The sequence below is a fragment of the Piliocolobus tephrosceles genome, chromosome X (genome assembly GCF_002776525.5).
Source record: "Piliocolobus tephrosceles isolate RC106 chromosome X, ASM277652v3, whole genome shotgun sequence".
In the NCBI taxonomy this organism is placed as follows: Eukaryota; Metazoa; Chordata; class Mammalia; order Primates; family Cercopithecidae; genus Piliocolobus; species Piliocolobus tephrosceles.
In genome coordinates, this window is record NC_045455.1 from 17,793,550 (window position 1) to 17,817,037 (window position 23,488).

The 23,488-nt window shown below is 40.5% G+C and overlaps 2 protein-coding genes across 3 annotated transcripts in view; both read left to right on the forward strand.

Moving 5' to 3' along the window:
* The window catches only part of UGGT2 (UDP-glucose glycoprotein glucosyltransferase 2), a 586,709-nt gene that overhangs the window by 250,704 nt on the left and 312,517 nt on the right, over positions 1-23,488 (forward strand). The window lies entirely within an intron of this gene.
* The window catches only part of LOC113219496 (dnaJ homolog subfamily C member 3), a 107,774-nt gene that overhangs the window by 18,987 nt on the left and 65,299 nt on the right, over positions 1-23,488 (forward strand). Inside the window, exons 1-2 of one of the 2 annotated variants that reach the window (XM_026446595.1) lie at positions 10,672-10,969; positions 11,632-11,742. Coding sequence is in view for 1 of the 2 variants with exons in the window: in XM_026446591.2 (XP_026302376.1) it covers positions 11,632-11,742 (111 nt within the window). In the remaining variant the exon portion in view is untranslated. Of the gene's footprint in view, positions 1-10,671; positions 10,970-11,631; positions 11,743-23,488 lie in introns of those variants that run through there. The other variant, XM_026446591.2, reaches the window with a different exon arrangement.

The window sequence follows — 23,488 nt, forward strand, 5'->3', positions numbered from 1 at the left end:
CTTTTTTTTGTCTGACTGGGTAATTTAAAAAACCATCCTTCAAGCTCTGAAATTTTTCCTCTTCTTGGTCCAGTTTATTGTTAAGCTTTGGACTGTTCTGACTTTTTTTTTTGAAATTCCTTAAATGAATTTTTCACTTCTAGAAGTTTTTTTTTTTTTTTTTAAGACATCTGTCTCTTCCTTCATTTCCTAGATTGCTTTTTTGGCTATTTTTGTGTTGGTTTTCAACCTTCTGTTGGATCTCATTGAGCTTCTTTACAATTCCCACTTTGAATTCTTTTCTCTCATTTCTGAATTTTCATTTTGGTTATAGTCCATTGCCAGAAAGCCAGTGCAGTCTTTTTGGTGGTGTCACAACATTCAGATTTTTCTTGGTACCCAAATTCTTAATGCTGATTCTTTCTGATCTAGAGAAGCTGATACTTGTTGTTGTTTGAATTTACTTCATTTAGATGGATTTTTTTTTCTCTCTCCCCCAACCTGCCTTGTGCCTATAGAGTATGCTCTACGGTAGTCTTTTGCTTTGCTTTTATACCCTTATGTATTTTTGTTGGCAGGTTTTATATTTGTTGTGCAATTCAACCTACAGGCCTGTAGGTGATACTTACTGGTATGAGCCAGCAGCAGCAAAAGCAGACAGATGTGTACCTGATCTTTGTTTACACTTGAGATTCACTGTGTTGTTTCAGGTGATCAGCTAGACAGTGGAATTCCCTCGTTCCCTGAGCTTCTGTTTAGCAGTGGGTCAGGGCGAGATAGCTGGGTAGAGCTGGACCACCTAGCTTGCCCACGAATACTCCAGTGATGAGCATAGGCACTAGTCCTGGTAGGTGTGGTTGAGGTCTCTGCTGCATGTTAGGGGGCTGCACTGGCTTCATGTCCTGGACAGACAGGAATGTGATGTGTCCCTGTCACACCCTTGTTCTGGGGCTTGTGACTCTCAGTGCAGATGCACAGTGTTGTCTGTCTCCGGGCCACAGTGTAGCTGAGAGTCAGAGTAAATGCCTTTTGTGCACTTTTCCATGGGAGTGGTTTCAAGACATGAGGGCAGAGTCTTGATGGATGAGTAGGAATTTCTTTGGTGGGCAAGTGTGGAAGACCATTTTATGTAATAGCAAATGCAAAGGGATGAAGCATGAGAATGTGGTATATTCAGAGAAGTATAATAGATTTAGTTTTTTATAGGAGTATGAAGTAAGAGCTGGAGGATTAATGGATGATAAGGCTGGACCCACGTCATGAGACCTGACTCTGAAAGGTGTTGTTTGCCTTTATATCTGAAGGGATTTAGTTTTAATCTAGCCAATGATGTGAAAATTCTGCAGAATTTTTAGTATAAGTGCATTTTGAAGGATTGCCCGGGCAGCAGCATAGGGGCTGGATTTGGAAGAAGGTAAGATGAGAACTGGGAACATCTCAGGGAGGAGGCACAATGCCTCTTATGGGGAAAGAAGGGTCTATACCACCAGCTCTTACACTGTGGCAAGTTCTGTTATGGAAATGTGACCAAAGCGCACCAACAGAATAATAATTCATTCTCTCTGAATGATTAGAGTGTGCTGTGGAAATTTTTGTAGAGGAAGTTATATTATCATATAATTAGATGGAAATTATGTTGGGTAAAATTGTAATGTAATAAATATCTCAGTTTTATTCTGAAAAGAAGAAATGCTGGATACTCTTTTTATCCTAGAAGGCAAGAGAAATTTAGTTTGCAGAGTAACTCACCCTCTAGGGTGAGAGCATGTCATGGCTTGACATAGCAGTTCAAAGAGTTTTTTACATGTGTTCTTAGCTCCCTTTAGATTTCCGGTTCATCCTGTGAGGTTGGAAACGATTGTAGCTAAAATGTTAAGTAAAATGATGGGTTGAGTGAATGAAGCGTGAAAAGCCTAGTAACTGTGGAAAGGTTAGGCTGGTTTACATGGGGAAAAGGATTGTTCACTGTGCTGAAAAGAAAACTGGTCTTTGGAAGTGGATCTTGTTTTGACAGTTGTTGTGAGTCCTTGGGCGGAATGGTTAACTTCCTTGAGCCTAAGTTTTAAAACTATGAAAGACGTTTACTTCCTGGGGTTGTTTTGATGATTTAGTGAAATGAAGATACAGAAGTTTCCAGCACGTCGTAGCTTCTTAATTCTGTTTGTAATACATTTCTCCTCATAAAGTTTCTTTTTTCTTTTTCTTTAAAAAAAAAAATTTTTTTTTTTTTGAGACAGGATCATGCTCTGTTGCCCAGGCTGGAGTGCAGTGGCATAATTGTAGCACCTGGCCTCAAGTGATTCTCCTGCTTCAGCCTCCTGAGTAGTTGGGACTACAGGTGTGTGCCACCACACCTGGCTCATTTTTAAAACTTTTGGAGAGATGGTGTTTTTCTTGTCCAGACTGGTCTTGAACTCCTGGCCTCAAGTGATCTTCCTGTGTTGGCCTCCCAAAGTGCTGGGATAATAGATGTGAGCCATTGCAACTGGCCTCCTTTTATTGTTTATGTAAGATATGGGGTCTCACTGTATTGTCCGGGCCAGTCTCAAACTCCTGGGCTCAAGCAATCCTCCCACTTCAGCCACCTGAATAGCGGGATTACAGGTCTGTATCACTGAGCTCACCTACCAGACACTTCTACTTATGAAAATTTTCTTTATATACACATTATTTTCACAAAATAAGTGTTCAGAACTGTTTTTATGTCTGTAGTTTCTCAGAATAACCAGCTTCAAATAATATGCCAAGAAAGTATGTTTTGGGATGGCAAATTCTGGTCTCCTGCAGTCTTATTTTGGGAGGGTATGTTCTGAGCCCTAAAATCTCTCTTCCTTTCTTTCCATTCCTTATACCAAGGGGTCCAACAGGCAACCAAGGGATTCAGTTACTTTTGTGCCAACCTACTAAGACACTATGAAGAAACTACAGAGCAGGAATATAAAAGGCTGAGAAAGCTACTATGTTTAGAAGGAGAAAGAGCAAGGTAAAGTGAATTCCAATCAGCTTTTTGCTGTATTAGATGAAATAGGGAGTTCAGTGCTTTTGGTGACTAAAATGTTAGGTAGTTGCTCAGTACATTGCTTTGGGTATCCCGGATCCTGCTTTTTCTGTACTTGACCTCCATATCTAGCCTGTTAATATAAGTCATGTGTGTCTTCTTTCTTATTTTTTCTGTGTTCACTGCTACTACTCCATGGTCGTGTCATCATCATGTCACCTGGATTATCATGTAGATAATGAATTGGTTTCCCTCTTCCTCTGTGGATGTTTATTAGAGTCACCTAGCACTTAAAGTGTTCCACTCCAGAATAATTACGTCATGATGGCAAGGAGAGCTAGCCGAAATACTAGACTTTTTTTTTTTGAAAGCCTTATTAATCATGTGACATCTAGGCATTTAAATGTCATGTCCTTTGTTTTTGGATGGTTGGTTTCCCTATTCCAGCCTTTTCGACAAAGGTAGCATCCTTCCTACTTTTCCTTCAGGTTTCAGGTGAGCCTTCAGGGGAATCCCCCAGGGCTGTCCAGTGGAACTTTCCGCATTGATGGGAGATATTTGGTATCATTTGCATTGTCCCAGGCAGTGGTATTGGAGCTCAGGTCACACTACCCCAAAATATGACTTTAGGAACCCACAATATGCTACTCCAAAATATGTCTCTTTGTCATATTAGTTATTTAGAGTTGGTTATTTTGAGAAACTGTAGACCCAAGAATAGCTCTGAAAAGTTGCCCTTTTGTCAGAGAAATTTACATCTATAAGGGAAATATTTTTCCCTGCTCTGCACTAGCAGGAGAGGTGCCACTAAATGGAAAAGGCATTGACTTAAAACTGTACAACAAATCTTACTTTTGTTTTCAGTGTTTTTCCTGGCCATCCCCCTGTAACAGATTTCCCCATCACCCTCCACTTCCTTTATTATAGCAAATGATGGTATTCTGCTGAAGTTTAAACTCTTTATTTGAAATCTACTCTGGAGATTTACCCGATTCTCTTGAGTTTTCTTCCATGTATGTTTGAGGTATACATAAGAAACAACTCTTGTTAATCTGTCTTTTGTTATAGGGAGTCCCAGTTTATGAAGACAGAAAATTATTTTTTCTCTCCTATACTAGTCACTAGTTATTGAGCACTTAAACTCTTACTAATATGACTGTGAAACAAGTTTAAATTTTATTTAATTTTAACTGTGTTAGGTGCCTGAACTTGTGCCCTCACAGTACTCTGTGTACATTCTCCCATTATAACGCCATAGTGTATATATTCCCAACATTTTATTATTAAACATATCGCAAAGTTGAAAGAATTTTACAGTGTTCGTCCCTATACCCATCATCTAGATTCTACCACTAATATTTTAATATGTTTGTTTTAACACATACGCATCTGGGCATTTCTGTATCCAACCATTCATCCTTGAAAAAAATGCATTTCAAAATAACACCAGTATACATGGCCCTAAATACTTTAACAGGCATATAAACAACTTTTGTTTGCATGTAAAATTAATGTACAATGAAATGTCCATATTTTTAAGTGTATATTTGCTCAGTTTTGATAATTGCATATAACTGTGTAACCCACACCTCTAAGCAAGATGAGAACATTACCAACAGTTCCCTCCTGCCTCTTCCCAGTCTGTCTTTTCTCTTACCCTCCCAAGCAACCATTGTTTTGATTTTCTTTCTGTAATGTCCTTCAGCACCCCAAAAAGCTTAACATCATGCTCACCATAAATGAGAAATGCTTTGGCTACTTAGTTTCTGTACGTGCCTTTTTGCACATATTGGAATACTAGTACAACAAAGCAACTTTATTTTTGCTATGGTCTGAATATTTGTGTTCCCCCCATACCCCCAGTTCATATGTTGAAACCTAATCCGATGTGACAGTATTAAGAGGCAGGGCCTTAAGGAGAAGGTGATTAGATTATGCCCTCATGATTGGGATTATTGGCCCTATAAAAGAGGCCTGACGGAGCTTGTTTTCCCCTTTCACCACATAGGGACTCAACAAGATAATGCAGTCTAGGAGGAATGGGCCCTCATCAGACACTGAATCTGCTGGCACCTTGATCTTGGACTTGCTAGCCTCTAGAACTGTGAGAAGTAAATGTTGTTTATAAGCCATCCAGTTTATGGTATTTTTGTTATAGCAGCCTGAATAGAAGACCTGAGACAATTTTCTAACTAAAAAGATAAGCTGTCCTTGCAGTGAGGAAGTTCTTACCCATACCCTAATGGAGAAGACTCCTGGTTCTATCAGTCACGTATCCATCACTGGCTACATAAATTACCACTCTTAACTCCATCACCGTCCCACTCAATATTCAGTTATATAAAGACTAAATTGTAAAGTTAACTTCAACAATTTGTGTATAAAATAAAATTGGGAATTAGGGAGAAAAATATGGTTAGTACGGTAATTCTTGTTATTCATGGTGGTTATGTTCTGTAGAGTCATCGTGAACACTGCTTTAGCAAATATTGAACCATTTCTCTTAGGGGAAATACAGGTTAAGTTTCTGTAAGCCTCAAATCACAACTTATGTCAACAGATCAAGACATAGCCTTGTTTTCTGTGTGTTTCTATTTGAAGACACCTTACTATAGATTGTTGATCTATTAACATTGAACTTACAGCTAATGGCACTATCTTTCATGCTTGAAGAAAGCTTAACTAACACACAACTTTTTTCAGTAAGGCACAGCCCAGCTTTCCTGAGCGTAGGAACACCTGACAGTACTTCAGTACTATGCTTGGGAGTCACTTGAAATGGTGAAATCAGTGACAGGAAGCATACACAAAAAAGTGGCACCAAATGTACAGTGGAAAGGACACTTGTTTATAATATGAAAGCTGACACAGGAAGATGGAGTGTTACCTTGTTCAGCCTCAACTGGAACATATGCTTGGAGTGATTTCAGTATTTTGCTGCTCTGAACATGCATGTGTTCTTGAATGACTGTGAAAATTCTGTGAATATGAGTTTGGGGATTACAAATGAATATTAGTGCATAGGCAAATTCACAAATACAGAATCTGAATTATGAAAGTTGACTGTATATACAAATAAACATGTATATAATCAAAGAGAAAATATGCAAAGCTACAACATAGCTTGTGTCTGTAACTGGTCTGAGATGGTAGCTGATATATGTGGCTTCCTTCATCTACTCCCTGTCCTATACCTCTCTTGCCTTCTGCCAGAATTTCAGCTACTCTGGCTTTTTTTTTTTTTTTTTTTTAACCTGATTGAGTGACTCATAAACTTTGCTTCTTGAAGGGACTGTGTCTTATTTGCTCTGTTTTTTGGTTGCTGTAACGTTTCATTAACTTTGTATTGGGCATAGAAGTAGTATGACACGCCCTAGAGAATCTTCTGGGTTCCACTTACCTACTTTGCCTCCATTGCAAAATAGCACACTTGTTTGCCCTTGGTGATTCGGATTCATTTTTCCAACTAGTAGATTAACCAATGTTTTGGCTTGTTGGTTTCAGTAACATAAGAAGTACAAAATGACCATGTGGCAGTCTCATCTTCCAATTAATCGGAAACATTGTTGTGTCCCCTTTGGAAGCATTTCTCCTTTAAGGACTAAGATCTCCAAACCATCCGAGCTCAAAGTTGCCAGGACTAGAAGCAGAAATTTTGCAAGTGGGTTATGTGGGTATAATAACGAGAGGAGCCATGCCTGCTTCTACTTCTTGATTCCTGGACTGACATCTTCTGACTGTGGGCAAGATAGCATCATATAATGGTCTGTGATTGAAATAATAAACTAACTGCAGCTTGTAAAACAGAGCCCCATCCATTCAGGTTTTTGTCTCCTAACTAGTACTGCTACTTAACTCTTTAGTAAGCCATTCTAGGTGATGGAGCAATGCTAAAACCAATTAATCTTAGTGTCGTGAGCACACTATCCACCTCTTTCGCTGTGAAGTGAATTCCTTAATGAGAGACAGTGCTGTGTAGAATGCTGTGACGGTAGGTAATACATTCTGTGAGTCTATGAATGGTGGAGTGACTCACAGAATGGCAGAAGCATTGCAGGCAAATTCATATGTGGAATATGAGAAATGGATGTGTTATGGAAGAGAACCAAATTAAATCAATCTGCCACTAGGTGGCCAGCTGTCTCTTTCCCACCCATGGTGCCATACTGGGAATTCAGTGTTGGTCTCCAGCGCTGGCATATCAGATGCTCTGCAATAGCTTTAGCCAGATCACTTTTTTCAGTTTTAGAAAGGACTCATCTGTGTGGCTTTTTTTTTGTTTGTTTGTTTTTGTTTTTGTTTTTTGAGACAGAGTCTTGCATTGTTGCCCAGGCTGGAGTGCAGTGGCATGATCTCGGCTCACCACAGCCTCCACCTCGTAGGTTCAAGCGATTCTCCTGCCTCAGCCTCCCCAGTAGCTGGGATTACAGGCATGCACCGCCACACCCGGCTAATCTCTTTATTTTTAGTAGAGATGGGGTTTTGCCATGTTGGCCAGGCTGGTCTCGAATTCCTGACCTTAGGTGATCTGCCTGCCTTGGCCTCCTGAAGTGCTGGGATTACAGGCCTGAGCCACCGCACCTGGCCTAATCTTTGTTTTTGAACCCATTCATAATCTCCATCCCTGTCACCATGGCCACTTTGTTCATGGGTCCATTGCACAAGCTTAGATATGATGGAGAAGGAGGTTGAGTGACATCCATAGAGTATGTCATTTTATCTACCTGATTATTAAGAGCCTCTGCGTTGATGTGCCCACCTTGTCTCTGATGGTTCAGTGCTGCTGCTTAAGTTTCTGTGCAACTCTAAAATCCCATCATCCCCACTGAATTCAACTTATCTCAATATTGACTTGCTCCTGTAGTCATACCTGTCCTACAAAGGGGAGTGACAAGAATTTTGAAAACCTTGTAGGTGGTCCCTCACTAATACATTTCTCCCTCTCTTTAAAAAAAAAAATTTTTGTTTCAGAGACAAGGTTTGCTCTGTCTCCTAGACTGGAATACAGTGGCACGATCATAGCTCACTGCAAACGTGAACTCCTGGGCTCAAAGGATCCATCCTCCTGCCTCAGCCCCCCAAGTATTAAATACGTGGGACTACAGGTGTGTGCCACCATACCTGGTTAATTATTTTATATTTTTGTAGAGATGAGGTCTCATTATGTTGCTCAGGCTGCTCTTGAACTCTGGCCTGAAGCGGTTTTCCTGCCTTGGCCTCACAAAGTGTTGGGATTACAGGCGTGAGCTACTGCGCCTGGCCACTAATAGGTTTCTCAATGCCTTAGTAAAAGGAGTGTTTTCTAGGCCCTCTCATGGACATAAGTGGCAGTTTAGTGTGTAGGTAACACATGATAAATCCAGTCCAACCTTCTTGTCTCTCGGAGCCTTTGGATTCCTCTCTCTTATTATGCTAGGGAAACTTTGGAACCTCAGCCTTATTAAATGTTAAATTAATATAATTAATGTTTAACTAATTAAATTAAACTTCACGTTTCAGTCAGCCAATCAAGTAAGCTGTTAAAGCTGCTTCCAGTTTTGTGAGTTAACACATTAAATGTGGCATCTCTAGTATAGAAGTAGTCAAACCTTTTCTGTAAAGGGTCAGATTGTAAATATTTTAGGTTTTAGAGGCCATCTGGGTTTTGTCACAACAACTCTGTTCTGCTGCTACAGTGTGAAAGCAGCGATAGACAGTATGGCCCATCCATTAATGGGCATGGCCCCGTTCTCGTAAAACTTTATTTACAAAAACGGTTTGTTGACCTCTGCTTTATAAGTGTGCACATATAAATGAATTAGAGCCAATGTAGTGTTATATTTCACCCTCCTGGTCTAGCACCTTTAGAATCTATTGCCGTGTATGTTCTGTGGGATTCTGCTCGTTTATCAGCAGATCTTTTGGTATGTTCACCTACTTCCTTTGGGTCATAGTATATACCTGTTCCTCTGGAGCCTGCCAAGATTAGACATGGGTTAGTGACAATGGCAGTGGTTAGGGTGTGTCTTGAGGATGAGCATCCTCTTTTAAGGCCTCCACCGTAGGTAAAGCTGTCCTCAGGTTTTTAAGCAGTGGAAGACTCATCTCCTCAGACAAGGGGGGGAAACTACTTCTGGTAAGGGAGACTCAGAAGGACTTCGGGGTTCAAGTTGGTCAGTTTCATTTGGGTCCAAATAAATATTCCCATTCCAAATTTAAGGATTCTGTTCTTTACTAATCTGTGCCCTAACTTTCACAGGAGGAACTTGGTGAGACCATGAATTCAGCTATTGTTTTAATTCAGCAACCCTCATAATCAAATTAAATTTTATATTTGATTTTCAGCTGAATCTGACCATGACTTGAGCTGAAAGTTGGATCTGAGCTGGTTATTTTCTCCCTGTAGGTGCCCCAGGGCAGCAATTCCCAAACCTTTTGGGCACCAGAGATTGGTTTTGTGGAAGACACTTTTTCCACGGACTGGGTTGGGTGGGGGGAGGATGGTTTCAGGATGAATCTGTTTCACCTTAGATCATCAGGCATTAGTTAGAGTCTCATAAGGAATGCACAACCTAGACCCCTTGCATGCGCAATTGGTGATAGGGTTTGTGCTCCTGTGAGAATCTAATATCTCCACTGATCTGACAGGAGGCAGAGCCCAGGTGGTAATGTCGCTGGCTTGCTGATCACTTCCTGCTGTGTGGCCTAGTTCCTAACAGGCCATGGACTGGTACTGGTCCATGGCTGGGGGCTTGGGGACCCTGCTCTAGTGCTCTCAAAAGAACCCACCCCACATCACAGTACTTATTTTCATAATTTCTGCCATGGTGGTCAGTTGCAGCAGCCACTTGGGCTTCTAAGACAGGTGCCTCAGTTAGTACTTCATTACAGTCAACCAAAGTGATAGCTTAGTTAATTGTGACTCCAATACCTACTGTGGATTACTAGCATTTCATCTCCCATTGGCGATGAACTTAGCACTGCATTGAAGCCCAAGATCATGACCAAACCAGTCCTCAAATTGCATCTCTGTGGGTCTGTCACCTAGGACTGCTCCCAATACCAGTCGTGTGTCACTCATGGTCCATTGAGGAGAGACAGAAATCATGTAGTTACTTAGAAAGGGGAAGTTTAATCTCAGAACCATTAAGTTATGATAGAAGAGTAACTAGTAAAGAGAACTCTGACGGATATTCTAGGACTAAGAGACAGCCTCAAGGAAGGACCAACCTGCAAGAGGGGTCCCCTCTACCAGGCTGGGGTTTAGATCTTACTGGAGAAGGTACAGCTGTAGCCCAGGTTTGCTGATGAAGAAGATTACTGGGTGGCTGGTCCATAGTAACTGGGTAAGCAGAAAACAATCCTTTCACATATAGGTGAGCCAAGGCTGGTCAGCCTGTCTATGAAGGGAGTCCAGGTGCTTCTGTGGGTGTGAAATCTGGAGTGTGTGGGCTGATGTTGCCAGGTCACTGAGGAACTGGACCCCTGGGCATACAGCTATGGCTAAGTACCCCGGGTGTCCTCCTCATCCATACCAAGCACCAGGAAGTCCACTCCATGACAGACCATGCAGCAGGAGCCAGAAGACAGTAACATACAGCAAGCAGAACTAGGAAGTGTCCTTTCTGCGGTGTTGCTTCAGTGCCCTATACTGACAAAGCGTAACATTATACTCACTGTAAAGAGGAAATGCTTGCAAACTCCAGGCCTTTATTGCAGTGCAAGTACCGAAGGATGAATTCAGAGCCAGAGGCAATACATTGATAATTGGCCTAGTCCATCAGATCATGTTATTGATTCTGCAGTAGTTCCCTGTTTTAAGACAAGTAAATATTCAAAGCCATAGTCAGGTCCTCTAGTTCTTTGACCTCATACCACTATCTTCCTCTTGGCTCTGCTGCAGCCATCCAGGCCTCTCTGCTGTTTCTGGAACATATCTGCATGCTCCCGACTTAGGACCCTTGCACTAGCTGGTCCCTCTTCCTGGAAGCTCTTTTCCTAGCTGTCTGCATGGTGAGTTCCTCACTTTTTTCAAGTCTTGCTCAGATGTCAGCTTCTCAAGAAGTCCTGCCCTTTACCCCCTTGTCTACTACTCTAAGTACCCTGAACTCCTTACCTCTTTACATGGTTTGACTTTTTCCACAGTACTTTTCACGTAACATACTATGTAATTTACTTATTTATCATGTCTGTCTCCTCCCACGATAACATCAGGTGCCAGGAGGGTATGAGGGGCAGGAGTTTTTGAATGTTGCTCACTTATGCCAGATACCTAGAATAGTGCCTAGTGCATTGTAGGTGCTTAATAAATACTTAAATGTTATAACAGTCTATATGATATTCATTAAAGGTGAGATTCTAACTTCAAACAATTTTCATTTTATTGTTCAAAATATTTTTACTACTTCTGCATTACACAACTTTCCTTTATTTTCTAGACTGGTTACATTCTTTTGACTAATTAGGTCAAGATGGGTATATTTTTTGTCATGTACTCCATAAAATGAAATAGGGTTTGTATTTTATGTTATGTTCTTTACATCATTTTTCAGCTTCTGTGAGTTTTCTCATCTGAGTAGATGACTGAGACAGATAACTATTTTTAATATTATATTTTTTAGAATTAAATCTTGGTTCATGGAAAGTTAACTGATTGTTTTTAATTTTATTTTTAGGTGCCGAATGTGGAGTAAATGCAGATGTTGAGAAACATCTTGAATTGGGCAAGAAATTACTTGCAGCTGGACAGCTAGCTGATGCTTTATCTCAGTTTCATGCTGCCGTAGGTTTGTATCATGAGACCAAATCACTCACTGTCTTAGTGAATTCTAGTAATAGCTCTTCTTTTTAAATAACATTTAAAATAAACATTATTTCATGTTTAAATAAAACATTTAAATATATTTGTGGGATTCTGAGCAAAATGGATTGATAAAATAAATGTTTAACATTTAAATGTATGTGCATCTAACATGAGAAAATTTTGAAGGTTAGTGAGGCCTGCTACTACCAAGGATAATTCAAGATAATTGTGACAAGCAGCTTTTCTCAGTGTATTATTTGGCTTCTGACTTTTTTTTTTTTTTTGAGACGGAGTCTTGCTCTGCCACTGTTGCCCAGGCTGGAGTGCAGTGGTGCGATCTTGCCTCACTGCAAGCTCCACCTCCCGGGTTCATGTCATTCTCCTGCCTCAGCCTCCCGAGTAGCTGGGACTACAGGCGCCCGCCACCATGCCGGCTAATTTTTTGTATTTTTAATAGAGATGGGGTTTCACCATGTTAGCCAGGATGATCTTGATCTGACCTCATGATCCACCCGCCTAGGCCTCCCAAAGTGCTGGGATTACAGGCATGAGCCACCGTGCCTGGCTGGCTTTTTACTTTTTGAACAGATTTTACTGAATGCAGTTTAATTTTCTTGATGACTTGGGTTTTCAATATGTTTACTTGATACCCTTGGGAGATACTGCAGTTCATTGCCTCTTCAGTGTTGGTCAGACCCCAGCTGCTCTTTATTTACACTGTTGCTTATTTCTTATTCGTGTCTGTCTGTAGAATCAACTGTTGTTGAAGCTGTTCATCTGTTAGGACTGTAAGAAGTGAGATGACCAGAATAAATAGGTTCTTAATGAAGGCTTAATGGATTTTCTCTCTTTTGTTTTTTTCTTTCCTTTTCTTTTTTTTTTTTTTTTTTTTTTGAGACAGGGTCTTGCTCTGTCACCCAGGCTGTAGTGCATTGGTGTGATTATGGCTTACTGCAACCTCAGTCTCCTGAATAATTGGGATTATAGGTGTGTGCTGCTATATCCAGCTACTTTTTACAACTTTCATTTTTTATATATTGTTGTCCAGGCTGGTCTCAAACTTGTGGGCTCAAGCAGTCCTCCTGCCTTGGCCTCCCAGAGTGTTGAGATTGTATGCATGAGCCACCATACCTGGCCTGGATTTCCTTATGAGTCACTGCTAAACTTTTGTGCTGGGACTTTTTGACATTAACTTTCCTCAGAGTCTTTTTTATTTACTTATGTATTTTTACCTTGATTTGAATGGTTGAGTGTGTCTAGTTAACAACCTGACAGGTAGGGAGGGTGGTTTTTTTTTTTTTTTTTTTTTTTTTTGAGACAGGATCTTGCTCTGTCATCCAGGCTGGAGTGCAGTGGTGTGATGTTGGCTCACTGCAACCTCTGCCTCCTGGGCTCAGGTGATCCTCCCACCTCAGCCTCCCGAGTAGCTGGGACTACAGGTGCATGCCACCATGCCCAGCTAATTTTTGTATTTTTTAATAGAAACTGAGTTTTGCCATGTTGCCTAGCCAAACTCTTGTTTTCAAGCCATCTGCATCAGCCTCCCAAAGTGCTTGGATTATAGATGTGAGCTACCATGCCCAGCTGGCATGTTTTTTCATAAGATACAGCTGTGCTCTCAGAAAAACTATCATCCTATTGTTGTAATTTATTATATAAACTCAATGTAGTTAGGTTTTGGTTTGTCATACTTTTCTTTATGCATTTTTCTTAAACTCAGATTTTTATTACAGATGTTATTAGCTCTCTGAACTCATAGGAAACAGATTTTTTTGATTAGAAACCTCTATTCACGGCTGGGCATGGTGGCCCACACCTGTAATCCCAGAACTTTGGTAGGCTGAGGTGGGCGGATCACTTGAGATCAGGAGTTTGGGACCAGCCTGGACAACATGGTGAAACCCGTCTCTACTAAAAATATAAAAATTAGCCAGGCATGGTGGTGGCCACCTATAATCTTAGCTACATGGGAAGCTGAGACTGGAGAATCGCTTAGACCTGGGAGCGGAGGTTGCAGTGAGCCAAGATCGCTCCATTGCACTCTAGCCTGGGCGACAGAGTGAGACTCCATCTCCAAATTAAAAAAACAAAAAACCAAAACTCTACTCAAGAGACATGGCATAATTATAAGAACATAGAAAAGTTGAAAAATGAGGGGAAAAGTGAAAAAAAGATACCTTTGTGAGTAGTAGAGAAAGCCATTCCACACAATTAAAGGGTTCACTCTACCAGAAAATATCAATTTTAAATGGATGTGAGTCTAATAATATAACCTCTAAATACATAAAGCAAGAATTGACAGAACTAAAAGGAGAAATGAATAAATTCATGATTATAGTGGAAGGCTTTAGCCTCTTTCAGTAGTATATAGGAAAACAAACAGTAAAGATGTTAACTTGACCCAATTGAAATACACATAACACCTGCACACAGCTACAGAATACACGTTCTTCCAAGTGTAAGAACATTACAATAAAAATATTATAGGAAAGTCTCATGAACATAACTACACAAATTCTGAAAAACCTAATGGCAAATGAATCTAAATTTTAAAGAAGTCCAAATATTATGTTTGTACACACAAACACATACACACACCACTGGTTTCTATTACAAGGATGTAAATTCGGTTTGGCATTCAAAAGTCTGTTTAAGTCATCACATTAAAAGACTACAGGAGAAAAATATTATTTCAAAGGTGCAGAAGAAGTATTTGATAAATATTTAACACCATTTGTGAAAGAAAAAATACCTTTTAAACAGTTTGGGAATCTATATTGATGAGTACACCAAAAATCCTATGGCTACCATCATACTTTATGGTGAATATTCATAGCTCTCCCCATACCCCACCACTGCTGAGTGGAGAATGAGACAAGGATACCCACTATTACTACTTGTAATCAACATTCTGCTAGAGGTCCTAGCTAATGCAGTTTTTTTGTTTTTTGTTTTTTTGTTTTTTTCTTTCTTGAGGCAGAGTCTCACTCTGTCATCCAGGAGGCTGGAGTGTAGTAGTGCAGTCTTGGCTCACTGCAACTTCTGTCTCCCAGGTTTAAGCGATTCTCCTGCCTCAGCCTCCCAAGTAGCGGGGATTACAGTCATGCACCACCACATCCAGCTAATTTTTGTATTTTTAGTAGAGATGGTTTCACCATGTTGGCCAGGCTGGTCTTGAGCTTCCTGACCTCAAGTCATCCACCCGCCTCCCAAAGAGCTGAGATTACAGGCATAAGCCACTGTGCCTGGCCTAGCCAGTGCAATTTTTATACCAATTTTCTGTCTTGCAACCTTGCTGAACTTGTTTATTAGCTCTAATAATTTCTGTGTTTGTGTTGTTTCTTTAGGATTTTCCATATACAACATTATGTTATGGGAAAATATAGTTTTACTTATTTTTGTCATGGGAGGGACCCGGTGGGAGTTAATTTAATCGTGGCAGTGGTTATCCTCATGCTGTTCTCATGATAGTGAGTTCTCACGAGATCTGATGGTTTTGTAAGGGACTTTTCCCCCCTTTTGCTTGGCACTTCTCCTTCCTGCCATCATGTGAAGAAGATGTGTTTGCTTCCCCTTCTGCCATGATTGTAAATTTCCTGAGTCCTCCCCAGTCATGCTGAACTGTGAGTCAGTTAAGCCTCTTTCCTTTACAAATTGCCCAGTCTTGGGTGTGTCTTTATTAGCAGTGTGAGAACAAACTAATACAATTGCCCAGCCACTATAATTTGGCAAGAAATAGGGCATAAAGGGCATAAAGAGTTTGAGAAAGGAAGAAATAAAACTGTCATAGAGAACTTGATGATACACAAATAATCTGCAAACTATCATAATTGAAATGAATTTAGCAAGGCCACTCACTAGATAACAAATTCAACATACTTTTGTGGCAACAGAGTCTATATATTAGCAATAAGCAAATACAAAAAGAACCCTGAGAATAAACCTAATGAAAGATGTACAAGAACACTTTGCTGAAAACCCCAAAAATAGTTATAAGAAACTTACAAAACACTTAAAATTAAGAGATATACCATGTTTGTGAATAGGAAGATTCAATATTGTAAAGATGTCAAGTGGCCCGCAGATTGGTCTACAGATTCAATTAAATCTAATCAAATTCTAGCACTTTATTTCATTGAAATTGACTAGCTGATTCTGAAACGTCTTATGGAAATGCAAAGGACTTCTCGAGTCGCCTTGTGGATGAGATTCAAGACAACCCAAGCCAGCTCTCTTTGGTCTGTGAGAAGCATACATGTATTCTTTGCCTTGACCATGTCTGTAGACAGAGGACGGTCCAAATAGCAACCCCTTCTTCCTTCTTATGAGAGCAGAGAGCCTGCTAGTCTCTTGCCATTTAGATTTTTCGGGGATGAGTCAGATACGCCGGTCAGTCTACTCTGCCCTGCAAAGAGGACACTTATAAACTTTTCACGTGGCCCTAGAAATCTCACCTTGGAATGTAGGGGTAGCTCACACCTGTTGGGATGTCAGGTGAAACATAAATAGTTCCACTGCAGTAGCCTGCTCTATAAATATACAGAGAACTTCTATCGTGTACTTTATGAAGCTATTAGAAAGTATAGCTTTGTGGATTACCTTGAAAAGGGAAACAGATTTTAATCTTGGCCTTGCCACTGGATAATCCTGTGACATTGGTCCAGTTATGTAAGAAAATGCACACTTTAAAAAGTTACCTGCAAGTTCCCAGCAGTTTTCACTGTGTCACCCATGAGAATTTTTGTGAAAATCAGATGGTAATAATGAATATAAATATTTCTTTGAAAATAGTATACACTCAGGAGGCTGAGGCAGGAGGGCTGCTTGAGCTCAGGAGTTGGAGATTGCAGTGAGCTGTGATTGTGCCACCACACTCCAGCCTGGGCGATGGAGTGAGACTCTGTCTCTCTCCTTCTCCGTCTTGTTTTTTTTCTTTAAAAAAAAAAAAAAATGTGCAATAGGATATATAAAGAATGTAGAAATACAATTTTTGTGTCTCCGAAAATTAAGACTTTTCTAAAAACAGGTTTGCTATAATAAAGGGTTTCTTAACTATGTGACATTTCTGTTAGGAAGTTTGCATTTCAATGACTAACTCATCTTAAGAAATAGTGGTTACTTTGCACAATAATTTGCACAAGTTTTTTCACTAAGGGCTATTTACTGTGTGACCACATCGTTACTAAGTCCACACTTTTTCTGGTGATTCAAACTGTCTTCAGTGCTGCAGCATGGCAATTTAAAATTTTTTCACTTACTGTCTTAGAAAAAGTGTGTCTTAAAGTATTTATTCTTACCTACTACCATTAGAATATTTGCAGAAATGTATATACCTTCTACCTATTTTATACTTTATTGTTTTCTTAGTCTCACGTGTATTAGAAACATCAAGGGCTATGGCATATAATTAAAGTAGTTTTAAATGACTGCTCCTTTTTTTGTAGCTTTATCACTGCAATACAAGGCTTTTTGAGACAACTCTTTCCCAAAATTCCCAGTAAAATGTTACCATGTTCACCAAGAGGTATAAATCTGTGATGCTGAAACATGGCAATTTATTGGTGTGATTTAGTAAAGGGAGAATGTAAGTCATTGCTAGTGCATTCTGAATCTGAATAACAGGCCAGTGTGGTGGCTTACAACTGTAATTCTAGCACTTTGAGCACTTTGGAAGGCTGAGACAGGAGGATTGTTTGAAGCCAGGAGTTTGAGACCAACCTGGGCAACATTGCAAGAGCTCGTCTCCACAAAAGTAAAATAAAAAAAAAAAAGTCAACCAGGCATGGCAGTGCCCACCTGTAGTCCTAGCTACTTGGGAGGCTGAGGTGGAAGGATTGCCTGAGTCCAGGAGTTTGAGGAGGCATTGAGCTGATGGTGCCAGTGTGCTCTGGCTTGGACGACAGAGTGAAACTGTCTCCCAAATAAAGTGTCATTTTGTTCAACATTATCTGGCAAGTAGCAGTGACTCTCAAATGGGATACACATCATAATTCTTTTTTTTTTTGTTTTTTTGAGACGGAGTCTTGCTGTCGCCAGGCTGGAGTGCAGTGGCACGATCTCAGCTCACTGCAACCTCTGCCTCCCAGGTTGAAGCGATTCTGCCTTGGCCTCCCGAGCAGCCTGAGCAGCTAGGAGTACAGGCATGTGCCACCACGCCCAGCTAATTTTCATATTTTTAGTAGAGACAGGGTTTCACCATGTTGGCCTGGATGGTCTCGATTTCTTGACCTGGTGATCCGCCCCGCGTTGGCCTCCCAAAGCGTTGGGATTACAGGCATGAGTCACTGTGCCTGGCCACACATCTTGATTTCTAGGAAGACCATTTATCATTTTAGTTCATGTAGGACACATTGTTCATAACAAACTATAGAAAATAAAGTTTAAGGCTGGGCGTGGTGGCTCACGCCTGTAATCCCAGCACTTTGGGAGGCTGATGTGGGTGGATCACCTGAGGTCAGGAGTTCGAGACCAGCCTGGCCAACATGGTGAAACCGTGTCTCTACTAAAAATACAAACAGTTAACCGGGCATGGTGACAGTAGCCTATAATCCCAGCTACTCGGGAGGCTGAGGCACGAGAACTGCTTGAACCCGGGAGGCGGAGGTTGCAGTGAGCCGAGATCATGCCATTGTACTCCAGCCTGGGCGACAGAGTGACACTCTGCCTCAAAAACAAAAAAACAAAAACAGAAACAAAAAACCCAGAAAATATATTTTAAATTTTCTATTATAGTGAAATGGGAGAGTTCTCATATCTGCCTTGCAGGGCGTGCGACAGAGTTGTGGCTTCCGTCTTCGGGGCCCTGCTGCTCAAACCCTTACCGGGAACACACAGATGGGCAGGTGAAGAGGCCGTGGGGAGCGCTTTTGGGCTCCGGCCCCATGGCAATGTCTAGGATTCCTGAAGCCCAAGTGGGCGTGTGTTACAGTGTGCTCTTTCAGCTATGCCATCTGCAGATGGCTTGTGTTAGTCAGCTCAATAGACCCTCTGCCTTATTGCAAGGATGGGGCCAGTGTCACAGCCTGAGTTCTTACTCAGTGTACTGGAAGAATCAGATCATATGTGGGCTGGAAGGTTGAATGCAAGGTTTACTGAGTGATGGAGGTGGCTCTCAGCAAGATGGATAGGGAGCCGAAAGTGGGGGATCCCCCCAGAGTGGGAAGGTGGTCTTCCTCTGGAGTCAGGCTGCCCAGCGGCCAGACTCTTCTATGGCCGCTCCTGGCTGAACTCCCCTTGGCATCCATGTCGCTGTGCCATCTCTGCTCTGCCAGTGTCTTATGGTATGTTCTTCTCCTGTAGACATCCAGTCGTTTGTGTCTGTGTCTGCTTAAGGTCTTGGATTTATATGGGTACAGTATGGGGTACGTGGCTGGCCAGTGTGATCTTGGAAAATGCAACATTTGGGCATGGAAACAGGAGTGCCCGTTCTCACTTAGGTCCGTGGGCACAGGCCCAAGGGTCCAGCCCTCACCAGGGACCCCACCCTTCTCTACCCAGCACTTCCCTGCTCCCCTCCCATATCAATAGGATTATGCAGTAGATGATGATGGGGTGTTGTGGCCTTTTTAAACTCTTATGAGATGTGTGTTTATCAAAAAAGAACTGTGGGGATAATGAATCCTGGGATCTGAAACCCTAAATTTAATAGACTTTACAGAGGGTCTTAGGTATATCTGGCATGAACGAATGTCTTAAGTGGAAGATTAAATGGTGGGCAGTGTGAAATGATCGATTTCTTCATTTACTTCGTAAGAACGCTTACGTAGTTTTGCTGAATCAAAAAACAAAATCCATTTCTACATTTTTATATCACTTAAACTTGTTATGGTGCTCTCTCATCACATTTCAGCCTCACTTCTGAAATGAGGACAAATATTACTGTTTACATGTACACAAAAGGAAACAAAAAGTGCTCTAGCAACTTTCTGAAGGTCATATTCCAGTTCAAAAGGTTCTGAGCTATGCTACTATTTTAATGTCTGGTAAGTTTAGTAAATTGTTGAATGAAGGAGTTTAGTTGGGTGAGCTGGGCGCAAAAATAAAACCTTTTCCGTATCCAGATGATATGGTTTGGCTGTGTCCCCACCCAAATCTCATCTTGAATTATAGCTCCCATAATTCCCACATGTCGGAGGGACCTGGTGGGAGATAATTGAATCATGGGGGTGGTTCCCCCCATACTGTTCTCACAGTAGTGAATAAGTCTCACGAGTTCTGAAGATTTTATAAATTCGCTTGGCTCTCATTCTCTCTTGTCTGCTGCCATGTAAGATGTGCCTTTTGCTGTCTGCCATGATTATGAGACTTCCCCAGCCACATGGAACTGTGAGTCCATTAAACTTCTTTTTTTTTTTTTTTTTTTTTTAAATACTCAGTCTTGGGTGTGTCTTTATCAGCAGCATGAAAACGGACTAATACACCAGGCTAGTGTGTTTTTCCTGTGCCTCTCACTACCACCAATTACAGCATCACTTGTAATTCGCTTTCTGATGTGTTTTCTCCAGATAGTAGTTGTATTGTTTTATTCTGGATAATTTTCTCATAATTGAATTGTTTGATAGTTTTAGGATTCTGGGTAGAGGTTAAATCCATCTCCCATAATAATAAGCTAGTATAAGGATTTGAATTATGTGGTTTAAAATGAAATATAGTATTTCCATATGTAGGCTTGCAAATAACTTACATAATGAACAATATTATATATTGGATGGGTAATAGGAAAAGTAGTTATTTCCAAGGTTATCAAATCTTGTGTTGGTAAAAACTAAGCATGCATTTCTAAACCGAGTCTTGTTTCAGTTGCTACTTCATGCACAGTGATGTAGGAATGGACTCTACTTCCAGGAACTGGAATACCAGGAACTTGGTATTTTAAGATGAAGAACCAGGGAAGGCTATTTTGATTTACCATGCAAGTGACCCGATGCCTCTAAGAAAACTGAGATGGAGTCTCGCAGTGTCACCCAGGCTGGAGTGCAGTGGTGTGATCTCAGCTCACTGCAACCTCCACCTTTTGGGTTCAAGCGTTTCTCCTCCCTCAGCCTCTGGAGTAGCTGGGATTATAGGTGTGCACCACCATGCCTGGCTAATTTTAATATTTTTAGTAGAGACGACGTTTCACCATATTGGCCAGGCTGGTCTTGAACTACTGGCCTCAAGTGATACACCCGCCTTGGTCTCCCAAAGTGCTGGTATTACAGGCATGAACCACTGTGCCTCGCCAGAAAATTGATTCTTGATTCATGTATGAAACTATTGTCATTTGATTCTCGGAGTACAAAGAAATTCAGTTTCTCCTGTTATATTCTCACAGTGCAGAATACGTCTGTGACCTCTGTTCATCAAAATGTGTGGGAATTTCTCTCCACCAAGTAATCCTACAGAGTCTTCAGCAGACAGCAGCTGGATATCATCTAATTCTGTTCAGTTCTGACCCTGTCTACCTGGAGGTAGCCTAAGATCCCACAGATTGAGAGCTCAGCGCCACAAGACCGCTCCTGACTTCAGAAGCCATTCCTAAGGCCCTGGTTGTTTTACCTATGCTTCTGACTGACTGGCTGTAAATGAGGATTCCCATGATCCCTTCCTTGGGTTCAGTTAATTGCTAGAGCAGCTCACAGAACTCAGAGAAACACTTACGTTTACTGGTTTATTATGGGATATTACAAAGGATACAGATGAACAACCAAATAGATGGAAGAGATGCATAGGGCCAGGCATATGGGAAGGGATATGGTGTTTCTTTGCCCTCTCTGGGTGTACCATCCTCCAGGAGCCTCCATGTTTTTGGCTGCATGGAAGTTCTTCCAGACTCTGTCATTTTAGATTTTTGTGGAAGTTTTATCACTTAGTTATGATTTATTATATCATTGGCTATTGGTAACCAACTCAACCTTCAACAACCCTAGGAGGGTAGAGGGTACTCAAAGTTCCGACGTTTTCACCTGGTAGGTTCCCCTGGCAACTAGCTCCCATCCTGAAACTATCTAGGGGTGCCCAGCTACCAACCATTTCATTAGTATACAAAAAAGTAATCACTCCAGAGATCCCATGGGTTGTAGGAGCTGTATGTCAGGAAACTGGAAGAAGACCAAATATATATCTTACAGTACAACAGATTCTTTATTTTTGTAGGTTTGGTGTTATAATTGCAGTTCTAATTCCATTTCCTATCTTAAAATGCCTAAAAACTGAACAGTAAAATCAGTGAAAGTGAACACTCCAGAAATACTATATGTAGACAATTTTTGTATATGATGGGATCCTTAATACAAAAGTCATACGCAGTCCTCTCTGGAGATTTTTTCTTCTTGGATTGGAATGGTCAGGTTTTTCCAAATACAAATCTAATGCAGTTTACTGTATGCCACGTAAATGCTGTGTAAATAATTGTTTACTGTGCTTTTTAGGGAATAATGAAAAAAGTCTGTACATGTTCAATACAGACACAGTTTTTTTTCCCCTAAATATTTTCAGTCTGAGGGTGGTTGAATCCACAGATGCGGAACCCATGAATAAAGAGGGCCAAATGTGTATAAATAATGAATAATCATTGCTTAGTGTTAGGTGCAGTAACGGAATTATAGAATGTTATGGAATTTGAGAGAAGGAAAGGTTTATTTTTCCATGTATAGTCAAATAAGTCATTTGAGCTGTGCCTCAAAGATTGAGTAGGATTTGGACATATGAAATTGATGGGGTTGTGTTCTTCAGGCCTTAAATCATGGTATTTACGGTATTATTCTTTGCTTACTGTGAATAACCCTGGATAACTTAAGTTTTTTAAAAAAATTAATGAATATAAAATTAATCCATATGCATTGTGAAACATTTTGGAATACATGGACTGCAGAAAGAAGAAACCCCATCTCTCTGCATGGATAGCCACTGTTGACATGCAGTGAACTGCCTTCTGCTCTCTGGTGCGTCACTTAAATGTTAGTAATTCTTAGGTATGAAATCATTCTATGGCCAGTTCACAAACCAAACCCATAAAATTTTAATTTATTGTACCATACAAATAAAATATAAACGGAACTGAAAAATACTGTATATCAAGCATGTTCTAAATGTAGTTACTCTGTTTCCTACTCTTTGCTCAAGTTAATTACAGTATTTTTAAGAAATATCCTGTATTCAGGCTACTGATTTTGCTCTCCTGTCCTTGCCTTCTAAGGGAAGTTGTTTAGTAAAGAAATTTTAGTGACGATTAGCTGGGATCATATATTTTCATTTTTAGACTTAAGAAAAAGAAGGTTTTTTTATTGTTAAAATACCCAATTCCTTTTTAAAAAAATACATTTTTTTTTCTGACTGGTTCATACTTTTACTTTTTTATTGTGGTAAAGTGCATGAAAATTTACCATTTTAACCATTTGTAAGTGTACAATTCAGTGGCATTAAGTGTATTCAAATTGTTGGGGAGTCATCACTATCCATCTCCAGAACTTTTTCATTATCCCAAACTGAAACTCTGTATCCATTAAACAATAGGGCCCTATTCCTAACCCTCTACACCAGCCCCTGGCAACCACTATTCTACCTTCTGTCTCTATTATTTGAGTATGTTAGGTACCTCATATGCAATATTTTCCTTTTGTGTCTTGGCTTATTTCACTTAGCATAATGTTTTTAAGGTTCATCCATGTTGTAGCATGCCTGGGAGTTTCATTTCTCTCTAAGGCTGAATGAATAACCTGTTGTATGTATAGTATATCCCACCTGTTTAT